The 21,791-nt window shown below is 38.7% G+C and overlaps 1 protein-coding gene across 5 annotated transcripts in view; it reads left to right on the top strand.

Moving 5' to 3' along the window:
* The window catches only part of KDM3A (lysine demethylase 3A), a 53,034-nt gene that overhangs the window by 13,935 nt on the left and 17,308 nt on the right, over nucleotides 1–21,791 (top strand). For 3 of the 5 annotated variants that reach the window (XM_077959077.1, XM_002799326.4, XM_077959075.1), the window contains exons 5-12: nucleotides 151–253; nucleotides 1,502–1,626; nucleotides 1,793–1,865; nucleotides 1,968–2,056; nucleotides 9,000–9,163; nucleotides 11,304–11,815; nucleotides 15,075–15,279; nucleotides 19,460–19,674. In XM_077959077.1, the coding sequence (XP_077815203.1) occupies nucleotides 151–253; nucleotides 1,502–1,626; nucleotides 1,793–1,865; nucleotides 1,968–2,056; nucleotides 9,000–9,163; nucleotides 11,304–11,815; nucleotides 15,075–15,279; nucleotides 19,460–19,674 (1,486 nt within the window). The remainder of the gene's footprint in view (nucleotides 1–150; nucleotides 254–1,501; nucleotides 1,627–1,792; nucleotides 1,866–1,967; nucleotides 2,057–8,999; nucleotides 9,164–11,303; nucleotides 11,816–15,074; nucleotides 15,280–19,459; nucleotides 19,675–21,791) is intronic. The other 2 variants (XM_028832321.2, XM_077959076.1) reach the window with 1 other exon arrangement.

Below are 21,791 nucleotides of genomic sequence, written 5' to 3'. Positions count from 1 at the left end.
TACTGGAATTGGAATGATTTGGGCTATCACGTGGTTTGTTGACACTACTTTAACCCATTTGATTAACCAATTGAAATAGCCCACTGGAATTTAAATAACTCTTCTTATTAACTGTTATTCCTTAACATGTAATGATTTTTCATTTTTCAGGATGTAAACAGTCTTCGACTTTCTCTTACGGATAATCAGATTGTCAGCAAAGAATTTCAAGCTTTGATAGTGAAGCATTTAGATGAAAGCCATCTTTTAAAAGGTATATGCATTATCTAGTGTTGATAGTTCATGAGTTGACCAATAATTAGCTTGTGAGAAACTAGGGTTTAGCCTCTCATTCATTTGCTCATTGAAATTTCTTCTTTTATTTTTTTTTTTTGAGACAGAGTCTTGTTCCTAGGCTGGAGTGCAGTGGTGCTGTCTTGGCTCACTGCAGCCTCTGCCTTCCAAGTAGCTAGGACTACAGGCATGTATCACCACACCTGGCTAGTTTTTGTATTTTAGTAGAGACAAGGTTTCACCATGTTGGCCAGACTGGTCTCAAACTCCTGGCCTTAAGTGATCTGCCTGCCAAATGTGAGCCATGATGCCCAGCCATTTCTTTCTTTTTTGCTCAAATAAATTTTTAAGAGTTTTAAAATTTGAAATTCAAAAAATGTGTGTGTTGCTGAAACCTCTGAAATTTGGAAAGTTTGGGGATTATATGAAACTAACAGTAAAGTAGGGCCAGGCACAGTGGCTCAAACCTGTAATCCCAGCACTTTGGGACGTCCAAGGTGGGAGGATTGCTTGAGCCTAGGATAGGAGTTCAAGACCAGCTTAGGCAACACGGGGAGATGCCGATCTCTACAAAACATTTTTAAAAAAATTATCCCAGTGTGGTGGCACATGCCTGTAATCCCAGCTACTCAGGAGGCTGAGGCAGGAGGATCACTTGAGCCCAGGAGGTCAAGGCTGCAGTGATCCCTGATTACACTGCTATGCTCCAGCCTGAGTGACAGAGCAAGACCCTGTCTCAAAAAAAAATAAAATAAATAAATAAAGTAGATATTTTTAAAGCTCAGCTATATTTTGATGTGGAATTTGATATGTTTGGAATATCAGCCATATAAAATGGATAGGTCATTAATTTGATACTCCTTACTTTCCCATTTATGTTACTGAGTTTCTACAATCATACATTTTTTTCTGTGATTTTTAGATTATCAGACATAGTATTTCTGTTGGGGTTCCTGAATTTGATTCCTCTAAAACTACACAGGACAGTGAGTGAGGTCTTGATGAATTGTCTGATATGACTTCAGTCTGATACAAAATAAAAAGTTTAAATTTTCTCTTAGCTTTTCTGAAATGTCAGTCATCTTATGTTTGTAGTGATTCTTTTAATGTTTACTTTTGCATTTTTTAAAAAAAAGACTTAGGAAAAGATTGTCCTGGATGATGTTGCTATTGGGAGATAATGCAAATGGTTCTAAGTTTTTTTTTTTTTTTTTTTTTTTTTTTTAAGGTGACAAAAACTTAGTTGGTTCAGAAGTAAAAATTTATAGCTTGGACCCATCTACTCAGTGGTTTTCAGCAACCGTTGTAAGTGGAAACCCAGCATCAAAAACTCTTCAAGTCAACTGTGAGGAGGTAAAGACAACAATAACTCCTTGTAAGATAACTCGACAAAGTATGATAACTATACAAAGCATGTATGATTTGCTAGGCACTAAATACCTTTATTATTTGAAACTGATTTTCAGTATGTTCTTGAGCATTTTTATTTTCCTGTATGTTTGTTTCATTTATTTTTAAGATTCCAGCACTGAAAATTGTTGATCCATCACTGATTCATGTTGAAGTTGTACACGATAACCTTGTGACATGTGGTAAGATACGTTATTAAAATCTTTCTTCTCCTTTCCCTTTTCCTCCTTTCTTATATTAAGAGAAACAGGGAAGCCAACTTAACCTATTTTTAAATATTTTAGGTAATTCTGCAAGAATTGGAGCTGTAAAACGCAAGTCTTCTGAGAATAATGGAACCCTGGTTTCCAAACAAGCAAAATCTTGCTCTGAGGTAACCTTTATTTATGTCACTTGTGTAAAGCTTTCCTTAACGCTAACATTGCATGGCTAGTTTATATTTTTTAATCATTTATTTAATTATTTTTGTTTCAGAGATAGGATCTCACTCTGTCACCCAGGCTAGAGTGCAGTGGTGCAGTCAGAGCTTACTGCAGCCTTGAACTCCTGCCTCCAGAGTAGCTGGAACTGCAGGCATGTGCCATGCACGACGTCTGGCTAATTTTTGTGTTTTTTGTAGAGATAGGGTCTTGGTATGTTGATCAGACTGATCTTGAATTCCTGGGCTCAAGCAATCCTCCCGCCTCAGCTTCCGAAAGTGCTGAGATTACAGTCATGAGTGAGCTACTGCCCCTGGCTGCATGGCCAATTTTTTTAGTGTTATATTGCTGTCTGCTCTTCTTTGCTAGTTCCAGATCTTGGCCATAATTTCTACACTGAAGCAGATGGAGATAATATAAGTATATGGTTCACTATTTTATGTAAAAAAGTTTCATTTTTTGGTATTTGCTGGAGATTCTCAATAGATTTGACAATTTCACCGTGTGGAAGTGTTCTTAAAGGTAAATTGAGTTGTGTGTGTCAGTGCCTGGCATGAAAAGAGGGAAGGAGCCTTAGAATTCTGAGTAGTTTGGGTGTTGAAATAGGACCCTCACCTTCTGAATAATAAGGAATTTTGATTGGTCGTTTGTGATTGGGTAAACAAATGTATTTCAAAGGAAGTGATTGGTTTGCCATTACTAATTTCTGCCCAGAAAAGTATAGGCTTTTGTGAATGCTACCATGGGTTCAGGTACCAGATTTAATTCTGTTCTGAAATAGTTACCATTTGGACCAAGACTATTTCTTTTTTAGGTGAATTAAATCATTAGGACCTATTACAGTACAGATAACTTTTTTGCACCTTCGGAATCCAAATGCACTTGTCACATGGATAGTTTCCTGTGTTATAATTATTGAAAACTCCTTTGTAATGCTCTGCCCCAGCATGGAGTTTAAAATTTAAAAACTGACCAAGGCCAGGAGAAATGGCATGGGGAGTGGGCCAGGAAGCCAATGAATGAATCTAGGTTTTTTGATTAAGGGCAGACTGGACTACAGCATCGACTGGAACCAAAGCTAGCACTGTGCCACACAAACACTTGAGTCTATGTAGCTAGGATGGTTAATTGGCTTTCTTGAATCTTTGCCTGTATACAGGCAACAGGAACTTTGATACTTCACCAAAAGCTTTGTAAACCAGTGTCTGAAGCCTCTGCCCTCCTTTGAAAGGGTATAGGCTTTGACTTCTTGAGTGGAGGCTCAGGTTGTTTAGGAAAGAATGAAGAAGTAATTATGGAAATTAGTCTTACTACCTTTCATTTTTGCCTTAAAGTTTACAAGGTAATTTCAAGTACATCCATCCAAAAAACCAGTTACTGTATTAAGTACTCACTGTGTGGTGGATACTTGGTCCTGGAGATTGAAAGGTATCTGGAGTTCCTGTCTCAGAGTCCATAGGATAGTGAAGGAGACAGACTTCCAAAGGGCTCCCACAAGTGCAGGGGGAGTGCTGTGGGCAGGAGCTCTGCAGGTGCCTCAAGAGGCAGCCTGGGCAGAACCCGTGAGACAGAGAGGACATGTCTTGTTTGGTGAAGGGCAAATGTTTCATTGTGGCTGGGGCACAGGAGGCGTGGAAAAAGAGAAGCAGGGTCAGAGATAGGAAGTTTGGGTTTTATGCTGCAGATGAAGTAGGGGTGTCTGGGGTGTTCAGGGGTTTTAAGTTCAGGAGATTGACTTAAGCTTTGTTAGATGATGGATGAGAGAAGGATATGAGAATAGAAATGAGGGCACTGATTAGGTTAGTTGTATTGCACATCATAAATAGGCTTGAGGTGAGGCGGTAGCTAAGGGGGTGGAGAGCTATTTAGGAGACAGCATTAGTTGAATTTGGTGGAAGACTAGGTGTTAGGACTGAGGAAGCACAGGAACCTAGCTAATGAAGTAGGTAGAACAAATGGAATGTCTGCCTCAAAGAACATGACAGTTCTAGCTTAGGAATCCCAAGTGACATGGTCAGGCAGTTATTTATGATACTATATAGTCTCCCAGTGTAGAAAGGGGCTGAGCTGGTGAGGAAAAGGGGTCCCTGGTCTAGAAGGGAACAGATAGTAAGGCTCTGGGTAAGTAATGTGGCCAGGACTACACAGAGGATGTCAAGCTCAGAGACAATATTGTCGAGTAATCCATAGTATTAGAAGCTGAGAGATAAACAGGATAGAACAATAATTTCTTTATGTCAGGTTTTAACATTAGAGAAATTATTAGTAGTCTAGAGTTAGTAAGTATCAGTTTGGAGAAGTTGGTTGTGTGTTACCTGTCATGGGGAATGTGTCAGTGTAAATTGGAGTATGATGAAAAGGGGAGCTGAGCTGCGAGGTGTGCTGAGGAAGAGGGGTCAGGAATAGGAATGGCATATCCTGTTGGATGGTGGAGCAATCAGTCTGGGGTGCAAGCAGAACTGAGGTCAGTGGGAACCTCCTGTGGGGGAATGTGCCTTCAGAGTGTTGAGTGTGTCAGCAATGGGAAAGGCGTTTGAGCAAGTAAATTTCTAACCTTCAAGGAGGTACTTGTAAAATGTGGGTATATAGACATATATGATGTGATCCTGTCTTCTTGACTCAAATTCTTAAAAGGTAGGGAGCATTACTTTTTTATTTTTCTCAGCATGTTGCCCATGTTATATGTGCTATTGAGCTGATTGATGGGCACATTAGAAGCTATTAAAAAAAATAAGCCTGCACTTTAGCCTGGAGATAAGTTTCTTAACTTCTGCATCTAAAATGATAAACTAAATAAAGTGTTTTAAAAATGTACGTTGCAGCTCTTGAGCTCTATGCTAGTCATGTCATTCTAAAGGGAGTTGAAGGTGGTGGATTTTTACCTGGGTTTTAGAAGTGTTTGAAAATATTTTTTTGATTATTAAGCTCATCTCATTTTAAAATTTTTGGTTAACCTAGAAAAGTATAGTAAAGAATAGAATCATCACTTATAATTATACTTCTCAGAGACTCTCTGTTTACATTTTGAAATACTTATTTCCTATCTCTTTTTCCCCCATATGTATCACAGAGACCTGATATTTTTGTTAGTTTTTTAAAACTAAAAACCATAGTCTTGTAGCCTCCTTGATTCCTTTGCAATGTATTATAACTATTATTCCATATTGGCAAATACCTTTCATTCTGGGTGATTCTTGTAATCAGACAAGTTTTGGATATACTGGCCTGGCGTAGATTTCAAGAGGGCTGGAGAGATAAAGGAAGCAGTGGGGAAGGAAAGTATTTGAAAATGTATGAGTGAAAGGTGAGTACAGTAACACACTCAGCACGATTCTCACTGTGTTTGCACTTCCCAGATGTGTTGGACAGGCACTTTTAGGGTGGTCTTTGGAAGACAGGCATTTGGGATTAGGTAGGCAAGACTCTTGACTGTCTTGATGAATACTTTTGGTTAAGCTAAACCTGTTTGCCAGTGATATCTGGCTCCTTGAAGGTCTTCTCTGCCTAGCAGACTATTCCTCAGAGTTACGATGTTGCCTGGTTAGTTGGGAAAGAGTCTGCTGAGGAGTGTGAGCCAGCAGTGTCCTTTTTAGAATTCTATCATACACTCAATTATATTATCTCCGTCTGCTGGCAGGGAGGAACTATTGCCATGACTGGTATAGAAGACCTTCAGGGAAAACTCTTCAGGTAAGAAGAAACTTTGACCCTTTGTTGAGTCAGAGGCCAGTGCAGTGGTGCACTTGTGAACATGGGTTTGGGAATTGGAGTCCTGTTCCTGTTGAGCTACACCTTAGGAAAGTTGTAGAAGGAAATACTTGAGTTTCTTAAAGGAAAAGCATGCTAAGTTATTGCTAATTCTAACACACGGTGACAGAATTGAGAAAGTTTTCGCAATGTTTTTCTGCTTTAAGACAGCTCATCTCTAAAATTTGTTTTAGCACCAGGCACTATGGTAAAGCACAGCCCTGTAAAGTATACTTTATAGGAAGAAAGTGCTAGGAAGTGTTAGAGACTGAATTTCAAACCAAAGGCTAACGCCAAAATCCAATAGTCTTCATCACTGTGCTGTTGCCACTGCTCTCCAAATCTTCTCCGTGGTGTGGTGAATTACCTTTGTATAAATAGCAGATTTCTCCTTTCTTCCCTCCTTCCCTCTGTTCCTCCATCCGTCCTTCCAACAAGTTAGTATTTGCTAGACTGATCTACAGTGGTGATCATCACTTCCTATCACTTGAAGTAACTCATAAGACTTATTGATTTATAGCTATTTAGGAATGTTATGTGCCCACAGCATTCACTCATTCGTATGTTCATTCCACCAGTCTTATTTATTGAGCATCCACTGTATGTTTGGTTTTATGAGGTATAACAGTGGGTATAAGAGCAGGGCCTCTGCCCATAAAGAGTGTGCGTCCCATTGTGAGGAGACTGACAATAAATAAGTGAAAGGTACTTTCATGGCGTGATAAGGGCTATGAAATGTATAAACAGAAAAATGATAAAGAGTAAGGGACAGCTTTTGGGATGCTACTTTAGAAAGAGTAATCAGAAATTCTGAGAGGGTGACATTTTAACAGACTTGAGGGTGAAGAGAGAGAACCAACCAGCCACTGAAAACGATGTAGCCGGAGAGATAACAAGCACACAGGCCCAGGCAAGAAAGGGCTTAGAACACTAGGAGATGGGAAAGGAAGCAAGTGTAGTTGGAGTACTGGGAGCAAGGGGGGCAGTGAAAAAGATGGGGGGAGGAGGAGCAGGAGTGGGTAGGAGACTGGACCACATGGGATTCTTGTAGGCAGTGGACTGCCATGATCTTATTTGATTTATGTTTTATAGAGATTGCTTTGTGGTAGGAGAGATCTTGGGTAGTATGCAGAGGATTCAACACGAATGGAAGGAAGGTTGGTTAGGAGACGTGTAGCCTAGGGGAAAGATGGTAGTAGTAGTGACATGGAAAGAAATGGGTAGATTCAATACATACTTTGCAAATAGAGGCAAGATTTATTGGTTTATTGATTACATATGGGAAATTAGAGCGATGGAGGGTTTTTTTTTACTTGAGCGGCTTGATTTTATACAGAGTAAAAATTTATGCTTAGGTTTATAATCCAAATTTCTTAAGTATGTTGCTCTTGGGAGAGTAAGGAAAGTTATTAGTGTATCAACTCTAAACATAATTCAAAATAAGGATGGTGACCTATATGAGGAAAGATAATTGGTAAAATTGAGCCCTGAATAAGCATTTCAAAATGATTTGGCATTAAACTTTGGGAGACTAACTTCAGATTAACAGGGAATTGTAAGCTATTATAAGCAAAAGGGACTTTAGGAATAAACTAATTTCCTCATTTAAAGGATTAGGAAACTCAAAAAACACCCCAAACCAACCATAACACCTTCTGGAGAACATTAAGGTTCTATTTAACCAAAATTGAGTTGACTGAAATAGTATAATATATGATCAGATAATTTTGTGCCTAAAAATAGTTGAAACTATGCCAAAACTTGGCATGTGATTAAATTCTTATTTTTCAGATATATCTGTTTAGTATATGCTAGCCAGTCTTTTCAAGGCTGTCATAGTAAATTTCTGAGAAAAACATTCATGAGTAGAGTACATGTAAATATATTCAAAATTGTCAGGTTTTGAAAACCTGCTGGCCAGGCGCAGTGGCTCATGCCTGTAATCTCAGCACTTTAGGAGGCCAAGGCAGGCGGATCACTTGAGGCCAAGAGTTGGACACCAGCCTTAACATAGCAAAATCCTGTCTCTACTAAAAATACGAAAAATTAGCCGAGCATGGTGGTGCATGCCTGCAATCCCAGCTACTCGGGAGGCTGAGCCATGAGAATTGCTGGAACCCAGGAGGCAGAGGTTGTAATGAACCGAGATGGCGCCACTGCACTCTAGCCTGGGTGATAATAGCGAGACTGTCTCAAAAACAAAAAACAAAACACAAAACAAAAAATCTATTAATGGAAGTTGTAATCAAACTTTAGAAGTTAGTAACTAGAAGATGAAGAAACTTTGGAGATTCTTCAAGTTTAGATTTGGTGGTAAGGCAAGATGATTGAGAAAGGTATATGACTTAAAAATTTAAGCACATGTGAGGAGCCTGGTGAGATGGGTGAATTGATTTCCCCTGGTTCAGCCATAGACTTGTTGTCTTGAATTTATCTAGTCTCTTTTTTCATGGTGGGAAGTTTATTTTTGTGAATGGTATAAACTGTTTAGAAGTGGATTCGATACTTATATTTTTGTGAAGATAAAATTACCTGAAAAGGGAACGGGGACAGGTGTCCCAGCTTTGCCCACAGGCCTGTCATAACTTGATATTTTTTGCAGCTTGGGATGACTTTTGTGACTTGATGAGCCACATAAGAGCAAGAACTGTCCTCAACTTTTATTGCATTGCAAAGGCTTATCTGGATACCAGATAGGCATCGCTGCCTAACACAAGAGTCCTATGTGGTCTGGTCTCCTGCCAAACTACGCAGTAAGTGCGTGGTGGGCACTCAAGTCATGCCAAAGTGAATGCATGTGAAACTGCCACCGTTTAAAATTGTCACTTAAAAGTTCACCTCTGCGTTGTATTATTAAAGTAATTGCCACCTGACTGTTTTCCTGGCACAATAGTTCAGAGATCTGAAAAAGATAAGCTTGTGATCCTTTGTAGGAAGACATAAGTTTTGTGAAAAGTTGGAGTGATTTATTTACAGTCTTAAAGCCCTTAATTTTATAGTTTATCACTTGTTTCACTTTCTTCTTTCTTTTTATTTGGCAGTGGTATTATGCTTGTTTAGTATTAAGCAAATGATCTTAAATTTGGTAGCATTTTATTATTTCTTAACTAGGGACTTCCTTTTAATATCTGTTGGTTTGGTATCTTCTAGGCCTCTCCCAGTATGTGTCCTGTACAGTCTGTACCTACAACAGTTTTTAAGGAGATACTGCTTGGCTGTACTGCAGCAACTCCACCTAGTAAGGACCCAAGACAGCAAAGTACTCCTCAGGCTGCCAACTCTCCACCTAACCTTGGAGCAAAAATTCCTCAAGGGTGAGTAGTGATTTGTTAAAGATGTTTAATTATAATAATAAAAAATTATTTTAGTCATGGCTCATTGTTTTTATCCCCGGTTGTCCAGGGAGATTTTTCATTAGGGTTTCCGAGAAAAGATAGATAAATGCTTTTGGAGGTGAAAAAGTATAGAAGGCACACAGCAACATGGAAAATGGTGTAGAAGTGAAAGGGGGCATGAGAAAAGAGACTATCTTGATACAGTGAGAAGGAGCAATTGAAATAGTATAGACATTTGTAAAACAAGTGTCTTCTTTGAAGGAAAAGGGAACAGATTGGTCGTACATGGAAGACTGAGGTCAGTGGGAGTGTGAAGAAGCAGTGAGACGTGATTACAGTGAGAGATTCTCCTCAGTCTTTACATGAGCTGACCCAAGTATAGTTGAGAAATATGGCAGTAGAGAGGGTTCTAAGAAGAATAGAGATGAGGAAGCAATAGCTGTAGGTAGTACTGTTACTAACTTGTAGAGGAAGAAAATGAATATGAAATGTAAAGTTTAAGTAGAAATTTAAAGTAGTTACAAGGTTGACAGTGCAAGTAGTTTTAAGGGAAGGGTCTCTTTTGGGAAGTGGTGGTGGCCTATATAGGCAAGCAGTTGATACAGACTTAAGATAGAGGTCAGAGAGACTGTGGTATAGAAAAGTAGGTTTAGAAGGTGGGAGAGTGGCTGAGCACACTGGTTCACTGGGAAAAAGCAGGCAGCCTGGGATAGAGCTTGGAGGATGGCCATGTGGCAGTCAGACAGGAGGAGGAGCAGTCTTCAAAATAGAAAGGGAGGGAACTTTAGGAAGTTCAGTGATATCCAAGGAAAGATTTTTCATCTGAGTGTTTAAATGAAAAATTCTTCTCCGAGATGAAATCCTTTGGTAGAGGCAGGAACAAAAAGGTATAATAGAAAAAAAAGACTTTGCATTTTTCTTGAGAAAGAATTCTAGGATGAATTTCTAAGAAACAAAAGTTCTTCAAGGCTGTCCCTAGTAAGATGTACAGGGAAAATACCAAATTGTTCTTTGAATAACCAAGTAATCAGCTATTCTATTTGCTATGTGTCCTGATCACTGAACAAACAAGAATGAAATTATTCCCTGTTAGGGCTGGTTACATGTTCATAGCAGAAAAGGGTTTTGTGCTGCTGCCAGTTTGTTAGATTTTTTGTTTTTTGAGGTTCTTTTTTTAGAGACAGGATCTTGCTCTGCTGCCCAGGCAGGAGTGCAGTTGCAGTGGTACAGTCAAAGCTTACTGCAGCTTTGAACTGTTGGGCTCAATTGATCCTCTTGCCTCAGCCTCCCAACTAGCTGAGACTACAGGCGTGTGCCACGACACCAGGCCAATTTTTAATTTTTTTGTGGAGTTGGGGGACTAGCTGTTTTGCCCAGTCTGGTCATGAACTCCTGGTCTCAAGCAGTTCTCTCATCTTGGCCTCCCAGAATCCTGGAATTACAGGTGTGAGCCATTGTACCTTGCCCATTGTTCATTTTTAATCAGATTTTGTGTGAATATCTTTGAAGGGATTTCTAACATTTCTTACATACATACATATTTTAGAATTTTTGTCTTGACACATTGACTTTTACTAGAGGTTCAATTTTTGACTCTTGGCAAGTAGTAAGAATGCTAGTTTTATCTTTGAAATTCAAACGTAATCTTCCTTATAGAAAAAAGTTAGCAGAGGTGTCTCTGAAATTAACAAGAAAAAAAAAAAAAGAAGAAACTTTCAGAATTGCCCCTACACAGAGTTCTAGTTTTGATATTTATAAACCACAGAGCTCATCTGCTGAGTGTATTCTTTGGTTCATACAATATTTTGTTTTGAGAGAAAGCTAAGGTTCGTTGTGCTGTGAGAAGTAGAGCTAATGTAAGAAGTTAAAGATTTCTGAGAACATGCAGACAGAATTTAGGGTTGTATTTTTCTGAGTGGTTATGATATTTTTGCAGAACTGTTGACTGATGACTTTTAACTCCAGCTCACAGAAACCTATCCTAAATTTTGTAACATACAAGAAATTTTCTTTTTTCTTTCATGCTCATTACCTTAGGGAACCAAACAGTTTGTTTTGGGAAGATAATGGAGAGAGAAAAGGAGGCCTGGATGCTAGCTTTCTATATTATTTTTTTCAGATGTCATAAACAGAGTTTGCCAGAGGAAATTTCTTCCTGTCTAAATACAAAGTCTGAAGCTCTGAGAACAAAACCAGATGTCTGCAAAGCAGGGTTGCTCTCAAAGTCCTCTCAGATTGGAACTGGAGACTTGAAAATTCTGAGTGAGCCAAAAGGCAGCTGTACTCAGCCTAAGACAAACACTGATCAGGAAAACAGATTGGAGTCTGTTCCACAACCATTGACTGGCCTTCCTAAGGAGTGCTTACCTACAAAGGCTTCTTCTAGGGCAGAATTGGAAATTGCCAATCCTCCTGTACGGCAGAAGCACCTAGAACATGCACCTTCCCCATCGGATGTTTCTAATACACCAGAAGTGAAAGCAGGTGTCGATAGTGATAGCCCAAATAACTGTTCGGGAAAAAAGGTAGAACCTTCAGCTGTAGCTTGCCAATCACAGAATTTAAAGGAATCTTCAGTAAAAGTAGATAATGAAAGCTGTTGTACAAGAAGCAACAATAAAATCCAGAATGGTGAGTGTTTCTCAATATCTTTATTGGTAGAAGGTAAGAAATGGTAGAGATATATATATGTTTCTTGTCCTATGAGAAACTATGTGAAAATGACTTTGTAGAAATAGTTTATACAGTCAGAGAAGTTGAAGGTATAATCCCCAAATCTCAGAAACGATTACTGTTAATATTTTGGTGTACCTAGTTTCATGTATACACAAATGGGTTCATGCCAACAGTTTTACCCTGTGAATTAGTGTAGATATCTATTAGTATTTTAAAGCAAGGATTCTGTTATATTCATTTACCATATGATTTAACTGGTTCCTATTAGGTGGTTCCCAATTTTTAGGTTAAGAAAATTTTGAAACAAAATCTAAAATAATCTAGTGATTACTTTATTTCAGCTTGTCAGTTTCTGTAACATCCAGGTTGGAGTAGGAGAGGTGATCTGTGACAGGTAGCTGAGATTTAAAATTTTAGAAAAGATGCAGAATTGTATCATTTCTGGAAAAGGGACTTGGGTTGAAGTTGTTAAGGATAGGGCTGAAATACCAGGAAGAGTCTCTTTGCTTAAGGGGAAGTCCTGCTGCACCCACAATTTAAAACTACTCTTCTTATAGGAAAAATGGTACATTGTACTTGATGCTACTTACATGAAGTTTGAGGATGCATTACAATGGTGGTAGTTATCAGAAGCTCTGTTACTAGAGTTAGAAGAACAGAATGGAATTTCAGCATGTCAAAAGGTTTAGAGCTATTAGAATTTAAAGATGCCTTTTGATCACTGTTAGCTATGTGGGAAATTGGTATGGATTTTGTTAATGTTTTAGGCTGGGCGTAGTGGCTAACACCTGTAATCCCAATACTTTGGGAGGCAACTGTGGGAGTATTGCTTCAGACCAGGAGTTTGAGACCAGCCTGGGCAACATAGTGAGACCCCATCTCCACAAAAAATTTTTTAAAAAATCAACCGGGCATGATGGTACACACCTGTTATTCCTAGCTACTGGGGAAGCTGAGGCAGGGGGGTTGCTTGACCCCAGGAGTTGGAGGCTGCAGTGAGTTATGATTGTACCTCTGCACTCTAGCCTGGGCGACAGAGCGAGAGCTTGGCTCAAAAAAACAAAACGAATAAAAGCAACCTACGAAAACAACTTATTTATTTGGATCAGTAAAAATGAATATATCTACACTGCCTTTTTAATTGCAGGCCTCTGTAAAATTAGAGGGCAAGATGGCTGGATTTGACTTGCGAATCTTTTTAGTATAGCATTGGAAGAATAGAACTTTCTTTGCCTAGCAATACTTCTAACCTAGCTTCTTCATTGAGGTTTAAGTTAATATAGCTGTTAATTTGCATAAAATTAATTGCATAAGATTATCCTATTCTCAGAAATTATGTAACACTCAGAAGTACATATTCATAACCATATCCTTGTTCTATTTATTCTTTTTGAATCATCAGCTCTCACACTCAGCTAGTTTTTGAAGCAAATTAATATGTGAAGAAGCAGTAAAGATTCTAGTGCAGTAAGCACATGATAGATACACAAGTGAGTTATGGAGTCCAGCTTTGTCTCATTTAATATATTATGCAGCTATTCTCCATCTAATGGATTGTAAAAGAAGTGAAATACCTACTTACATCCTGGACTAGCACATCCTGCTATCTACTGTGACTTTTTTTTTGATTGAGGTGTGAGAGTGTGATCAGAAGCCTTCCGTGACTTCTAATCTGTGTCCACTAGTAATGCATGTTGGGACAGAAGGCTTGGAAAACTTTTTTGCTCCTTTCTTGCACTTTAGGTCTAGAAAACAAAAGCAAACTGGAGTCAAACAGCTGCCTTTTTTTCTGTTCAGATAGATAATGTGGCTCCTCAGAAGTGGGCATTGCATTTTTCTCTTGACTTGGCTTTGAATTCAGAGAATCACTGATGGTAGCTCCTGTTGCTCTCCTCGGTAAAGAGCTAGATTTAGACAGTTCAACTTTCTTATTTCTAGATATTTCTTCGTGTGAGCCAGGATAGAACAGGTAAGATAACCTTTTTTGCCTGTGATCTGTGGAAGCGTGGCCCAACTCAAAGGATGATGTCTTTCAATATCTGAGTAATTAAAATTACATCCTTGAACTACTAATCTCTTTATTTTCTTTCCTTTCTTACTTTACCTTCTCTTTCACTATAACTGAATAAGAGTGTTTAAGGGATCAAGGACTAACAGCATCATGTTGAAATTTACATGTGGTCTAGTCCTGCTTTAAAAGAGAGGTAAGATTAGATCATCTCTAAGGTAATTATTGAAGATGTTTACTTTATTTAAAACCTTCTTTGGTTTAGGATCTTCACATTTTCTCCAAGACTGACCTCTCCCACCCATCTCTCAACTAGTTCCCCAGAAGCTGTTGGTTTTTGACTTTTGTTTGCCTAAAAACCCACTTCCTTCTTCTCAGCTCTCTTGGACCCTAAGAAAAGGTCTTTTCTGTTTTCTATTAAATATTCCTTAAGGCTCTTGACATACAAATGGATTCCTTACTTTGTTCTCTGACACGGTGATTGCTCTTTCCTAATACATCTCTACCTTTCTTTAGAAACCATATTAACATTTCAAGTTCTCCGGCTGATTACAAGTTAAAACATAAAATCTGCATTTACTTAGGATTATAATCCTGTCTGTAGCCAGTGCTTTTAATCCTGCATAGACCACATGAGCAGAAGTGGAAGACATGTCAGGAGTCAAGTGACAGGCATTTAGAAGATGCTGTAACCCCGTAGACTGAGGGGCTATGTAGGAAAGTGATTTGTTTATTGTTATTTTTAGAATGGTTAGTTTTTGCATTGTACTTTTAAAAACACACCTTAAACCAGTCTTTTTTGCATTTGGAACATGACAGAGTGGACGTCCACAAAGTCAGGCCTTTACGGAGGTGAACCTCAACAGAGTTTGAATTAAATACCTGATTTGAAAACATCCTAAAATGTAGGATTGTGAATAGAAGTATACATTAACTTTAAATTGTGAGTCTGGCTGTTTAATTTCGAGTTTTATGTTGCCAAATGGAGTCAGCAAATAAGAATTGTTTTATAAAGAGAGTAAAACTTTTCCAGTTATTCTGAGAGTTGTTTTCTGTTGAGCCATTTTTGGAAATTACAGTTGAACCAGGAATGGAGAAGGGAGTTCTCTTTAAGGGAATATTGGCTTTTTGAATAGAATTCAGTCATATATGAATGTGGTGTTAAAAAATTTGAGGTCCTATCTCCTTTATCTTTTGTTTTCCTAGCCCCTTCCAGGAAGTCGGTTTTGACAGACCCAGCTAAACTCAAAAAGCTGCAACAGAGTGGCGAGGCCTTCGTACAGGATGATTCTTGTGTGAACATTGTGGCACAGTTGCCTAAGTGCCGAGAGTGTCGCTTGGACAGTCTCCGCAAGGATAAGGAGCAACAGAAGGACTCACCTGTGTTTTGCCGCTTCTTTCACTTCAGGAGGTGAGGCATTTTGGGAAAAGTTCAGATAATCTGGGCATACTTTTTATGCTAGATCATCTAACCTACCTTTTTTACTCTTTTATCAACAGTAAATCTAGAAGTAAAAAGGTGGCAGATGTTGCATTTGTAATCACTAGGTTGGAGAATCTAGATCTTATTGCATGTGACTTTTCATTCTTATTTTTGTTTTTTTTTAAAGTAACGAAGCTTAAAAATATAAACTTCTATTTCTGAAAGGAACAGTCATTATAGAAAAATGTTGAAGCTTCTGAAAAACCACTACAAATAACTACTATTAACTTTTCAGTGCATTGTATGATCATAAAATGTATTCAGGCATACATAGTTGGTATACTGTGCCTTCTGTTTTGAATCTTATTTTCCTATTATGTAGTAGGGACCTCTTGATCATAACCTTTTCCTTAAAATACTTTTGAATTTCTGTGTAAGAGCATATTATAGTAATGTTTGATAATTTATTTCACCAATTCCCTTGTTGGTATTAAGATTATTTTGTATTTTTTGTGACTGGAAATAATGCAGAAATGATCATCTTGTCCATGTCCCTGATTATTTGCTTTGGGAGGATTACTAGAAATGGCATTTCTGGGTCAGAAGGTGTGTGTGTTTTAAGACTTTGATACACATGTTCTGTCAAGTTATCCTGCAGGAAGGTTGCACCTGTGTCCTTGCCCACTGCAGGGTTTGAACATGCTCCCATGGTCTCTGTACCATTGGGAGCAGGGAGAGGCATATCTTTTAAAAAAATCTTTTCCAATTTTATAGGCAAAATTTTCTCATATATATATATATATATATATATATAAATTCAAAATCATTTTCTTTAAATTCTTCTATCCTGAGTGAAGAAAAAAGCAGCCCTATCTTCTCTTTTGTTCATATAGAAATGAACAGTGTTGGCATAGTTGAACTTGAGATAGAATTCACTTTCTCAGAAATCTAGGTACTTTCAGGTTGAACTAACTCTAATCATAAACAGAAGAGGTGACTTCAATTTCTTCCTATTCTCCTCCTCCCCTTTCATTTTATCTAAGTGAAAAGATTGCTGATGAGCTGAATTAAATGCACAGGGAATTTAGATCATTAATTATATATGCTTGTAATTTTCAGATTCAGGCTTATTTAACAAAATAAGAATTTTTTAGATACTAGTTTGCCCCATTCATCCCTTTGTAAATTGCAAAAGCACATCATAAAGCATGTGGGTAGCATTTAGAGCTGTAATACTGTTAACATATGTTAACATATGCATATATTAATATATTTTGAATAACTCCTGGCCCAGAATAAGCTCTCAGTAGAGGGTAACTCTATTTCCCTTCCTCTCGAGAATTTTTTTCTTAAACAGGTGTGTTACAGTGCATGTTCATTTGTATGTGTATGTATTTTGAAGAAACTGAAATGGTTGTGCTTTGTACAGGTCTTTGTGTTTCTATCATGCACTTGATTTCATGTTGTTATGGCTCCTCTGCTATGAAAGGTATAACTAGATTGGATGAGAGATTGGTTTAAGTTGCAAAGGCATTTTAGGGAAGAGATAATTTATTTTGTTTTGTTCTTTATAATATGATTAGAGCTTTTTTTTTTTTTAAACCCACTATATTTTTGTAACAGTCTAGAAGTCATTGACTTTATGACTTAGCTGTTTTTTTCATTTTTGACTTCTTTAAAGGGGAGAGTACCTTTGCCTAATGCTGCATAGTAGAAGCCAGTGTAGTAGAAACTAGAAAAAACTCATATCTTGGTGAAAGAATATCATAATTTAACTTTTTTCCTGATGTTTAGAGTGAAGATCGAGGCTGTCATTAGCCTCCTCATCAAGTTTGTATCTCATTAAACTCTTTTGCAAATAAAATAGGAGTTAGAGGTAGGGTCTCAGTGGTAAGGCTCAGTTGCTAGGTCCTGTTGCCATTACGTCTCACTTTGAAATGCTTTCAAATTTATTTTTTAGTGTTATGACTATCTCTAATTTGGACCGTCAATTAAAAACTTGCATCTCTCATTTGGACTGCTTGAAATAATTTGCATATGTTAGCTAACAGAGTCTTGTCCTTCCAGTTTATTCTACACTCTTTTGGACAAATGGTTTTTCTAAAACACAACTTTGCGTGTGTCTCACATGATGACTTTTGATAGCTGCCCAGTGCCTAGCAAAGTCAAGGTCCCCAGTGAAATAATGAAGGCTTCAGCAATTGACCCCAACTTACCTCTGCAACTTCTTCCTGATTCTTACCTATTTGAATAAACCCTTTAGTCTAATTGGTCTGTTGTCACCCTGTTCACCTTTAGTTTTCTTGCTTTTATATGAAATACTGTCTTTTGGACATACCTTCTTTCACCTAATTGTCTGCCTTTTCTTGCCAAAGCAAGCTCAGTTACTCTCTTTACCGTGAGGCCCTCATCATATTGGCCCACAAAACTCATAGTCAGCAGTCAGCACTTCGTCCTCTGCTCTTACAAGAATTGATGACTGTTACGATATGTTACAGGCTACTTCATTGTGTTTTATGTCTATTTCTTATGTCTCCTACTAGAAATATTTGTTTGTATGTATGTATGTATGTATGTATGTATTTACTTATTTATGTTTAGAGACAGAATCTTACTCTGCTGCCCAGGCTGGAGTGCATTGGCACGATCATAGCTTACTGTTATGTCAAACTCCGGGGCTCAAGTGATCTTCCCATCTCAGCTTCCCAGGTACCTAGGACTACAGGCTTCTGCCACCATGCCTGGCTAATTAAAAAAAATTTTTTTTTGTAGAGACAGGGTCTTGCTATGTTCTCTGGGCTGGTCTCGAACTGGATCCGTCTCAGCCTCCCAAAGTGCTAGGATTACAGTGAGCCATTGTGCCTAGCCAGAATACTATATTTTTAGGCTGGGCATGGTGGTTCATGCTTGTAATCCCAGCACTTCAGGAGACCAAGGTGGGAGGATTGCTTGAGCCCAGGAGTTTGACACCAGCTTGGGCAACATGACAAACTCCTGTCTCTACAAAAAATGGAAAAAGAAAATTAACTGGGTGTGGTAGCACATGCCTGCCTTCCCAGCCACTTGAGAGGCTAAGATGGGAGGATTGCTGAAGCCTGGGAGGTGGGGGTTGCAGTGAGCCATAATTGTACCACTGTACTCCAGCCTGGGGCATTGGAGTGAGAGCCTGTCTCAAAAAAAGAAAAAAATATTTTGTGTTTTAAAAATTTAAAATACATAGCTTATGAAAAAAACATTCAAGTGTTACAGTATTGAAGGCAAATAATGAACAAATGGTCTGCCCTTTGTTCCACTTCTTAGGTTCTGAGGCCCATTTTAATGCTTCCCTCTTTCCAGAAGCTTGGACAGTAACATGCAGCTGGAATTCATATAGGCACCAAGTACCTCACAAACCAGTGTGGCCATTGCTTCAGTGACTGTCTAGCGGTTACCCTTCTTTAGCTGAGCTTTTGTCTTGAAGCAGTAGTTGTATTTAAATCTGATCAGGTTATTTATTACCTTCTGTTTGTTAACGACTTACCTTTGTAGTAACTTACGATTTTCCTGCTCTTAAGTGCCAAGTCCAGCAGGTCGAACAACTATCCCTGGAGGCAGTGTGATTATATTGGTTTGAGTGCAAAATATACCTCTCTCCCCTTCTCCTCGCTCCTCTTTCCCCCTGTCTAGCTTGTCTTTTGGGGAAAAAGTGTTTTGAATCTTCCTACTGACATTGCCAAATAATCATTGGCTGTGATTAGCCATGGAGATTACAGAAAACTAGGAAGGACTTTGTTGATTTAAATAGTAATTACAAGTTGTGGATGGGCACGGTGGCTCATGCCTGTAATCCCAGCACTTTGGGAGACTGAGGCAGGAGTATCACCTGAGGTCAGGAGTTCAAGATCATCCTGGCCAACATAGCAAAATTCTCTACTAAAAATACAAAACTTAGGCAGGAGTGGTGGTGCACGCTTGTAATCCCAGCTACTGGGGAAGCTGAGGCAGGGAGAATTGCTTGAACCTGGGAGGCGGAGGTTGCAGTGAGCCGAGATGGCACCACTGCACTCCAGCCTGGGTGACAGAGCGAGACTCCATCTCCCCCTCGCCCCCTCAAAAAGTAATTACAAGTTGTAAATCAGTTTTGTGTGTGTGTGTGTGCATTATATCTTTTTTTCCCCTGCTTCCCTAGGTTACAATTCAACAAACATGGTGTGTTGCGGGTAGAAGGATTCTTAACACCAAACAAGTATGACAACGAAGCAATTGGCTTGTGGTTACCTTTAACCAAAAACGTTGTGGGGATTGATTTGGACACAGCAAAGTACATCTTGGCCAACATTGGAGACCACTTCTGTCAAATGGTGATTTCTGAAAAGGAAGCTATGTCAACTATTGAGCCACACAGTAAGAGCATCTCTTAGGGGGTAGGATTTTTGAGCCCAACTTGATTTTTGTTCCTAAGTGACACCTAAGTCCTAATTGCTTGGGTTTTTTTTTTTCACCCAGAAGTTTAGATAACTTTGGTGTAATGAGGTTGCAGTTTTCCTTTTGTAACAGGTTTGATCAGAGTTAGCCATCTATTTTTGGGGTTTATTTTGGGCCAATTACCAAAGGAGTGGAACTCCTTTTTGTTAGGAAAGGTGAAGGTACAGTTACCAAAGGAGTGGAACTCCTTTTTTGTTAGGAAAGGTGAAGGTACAGTTACCAAAGGAGTGGAACTCCTTTTTTGTTAGGAAAGGTGAAGGTACAGTAATGGTGGATTTGCACAGCCTCACCAGCAGTGCAGGCACACTACAAGGGGATGAGGTCTCAGATTGGTTTATTTTAAAACAAAGGTTATTAATCATGAATACATTTCAAGGAAAGAAAGAATGGGAAGGCTGACTCTTAGACCTACTGGGTTAGAGTCTGCAGGGCTGGGTCCCAGACATGAGAGTGAGAACAGGTTCAGAATGGAAATGATTGTTAGAGTCAAGGTTTGAAGGGAATACTTGGAGGTTCTAGATGGGCATGTGCTTGTGTCCTCTGCTCTTTGGGAGCACTCTTATGCTGATCTGGCAGCCTGTTAAGCCACAGGAATCAGGGTAGGTGCCATATTAGAGCCAGACCTCTTTCATGACATCTCAAGCTAGGATGTTTGGAGGACGGTACAGCCTCTTCCTGTCCATGTCTCTCTGTGGAAATGAGTTAATCCAGCCAGAAGCACCATGGGGTATCTGTCTTGTAAGCCTCATATTTTCTTCCATCATTTTATCTTTATCAGTGGTTGAAAGTTAAAAGTGAAGCCTTTCCATTCCTCTGGTATGTCTCTTTTTAGACTCTGCTTACCCAAGTATGTTTGAATACAAGCATCCATGCCAGTCTTAAGAATTTTGATATATTACCAGCAACTAACCGAAGCTAGCTTAAGCACAAAAATAACTTACTGAATAGATGTGGATACTCTCTCAGAGTCCAAGGAACAGGACTAGGGCATTCCCAGCTGTAGGTATCCAGAGCTGCCTGGGAGAAAGGGAATTGCGAGTGCCTGGAACAACCAGAGTCATTCTTTAGAATTACTTCATTCTGCTAGGGTAGTGGAGACTCTAAGTCAAAAGTCTTATTATACTTTTCCCCCCTGTAGTCTGTTTAAGACAAGCAATATTAGTTTTCCACTTTCAGTAGAGATACAAAGTTTCTTTATTAAATATATTTAAGTAAGAGTAGTAGATGGAAAGAAAAATTCCTAAGTAACTGATCTGGCAGTGGTACATACATGACTGCAATGTGGAAATACTTTTTTGGAATGTATTAGTAACTTTGCTCCTGAATGAGCAGAGCTGTTTTAAGCAAGTGATGGCTTTGTCTTCGATAATGGTGAGTCATCTGAAAAATGTGTTTTTTTTTTTTTTAATATAGAAAAGGCATAGACAGTTATCTTTTAGAACATAATTAAGAGACTCTCCTCCTTGAAGACTTAAATGTGATTAACCTTTCCTCCTTGCCTTTTTGATTATCCTGTTGCTCTTTCTTTTCTCTATGACAAGCTGGTCAGATTGGAGAGAGAAACCCACTGTGAGTGACACTGAAATACGCCACCATACCCAGAAGAGTTTACCTCTGATCCTGAGATTAGGGAGCAGATCTCAACTATTACTACTTTTATTCTGTCTTTTCAGTGACAAATAATCATTAAATGGGTGGCTAAGAGATCTAAGAGTACTTTCTGTTAAAACAGTCTAATCCAAGTGTCCAAGATCATAAAATCTCATTTATAAGATGCCTAAAGCTATATGTATTGTGTCCTGTGCTATTACATTATAATGTAATAGCAGAAGTTCATTCAGCAATTGGTTTGATTTTGTATAAACTAAAGCTTGGTCATTTGGATAGTGTTCAGTCTGAAGAAGGAATGAGTTAACCCCAAACTGGATTAGGAAGAAGATGTTCACTGTAGAACAGGAGTGCAGCAGCATTGATCCAGTGTTGTTCAGGAGAGAGACACAGACTGTCTGCCAGGAGTCTCCTAGTCAGGAGACCTT

This window comes from Macaca mulatta, chromosome 13 (genome assembly GCF_049350105.2).
Source record: "Macaca mulatta isolate MMU2019108-1 chromosome 13, T2T-MMU8v2.0, whole genome shotgun sequence".
Taxonomy (NCBI): Eukaryota; Metazoa; Chordata; class Mammalia; order Primates; family Cercopithecidae; genus Macaca; species Macaca mulatta.
The sequence above is the reverse complement of the archived record's forward strand: the minus strand, read 5'-3'. Positions and strand labels throughout refer to the sequence as shown.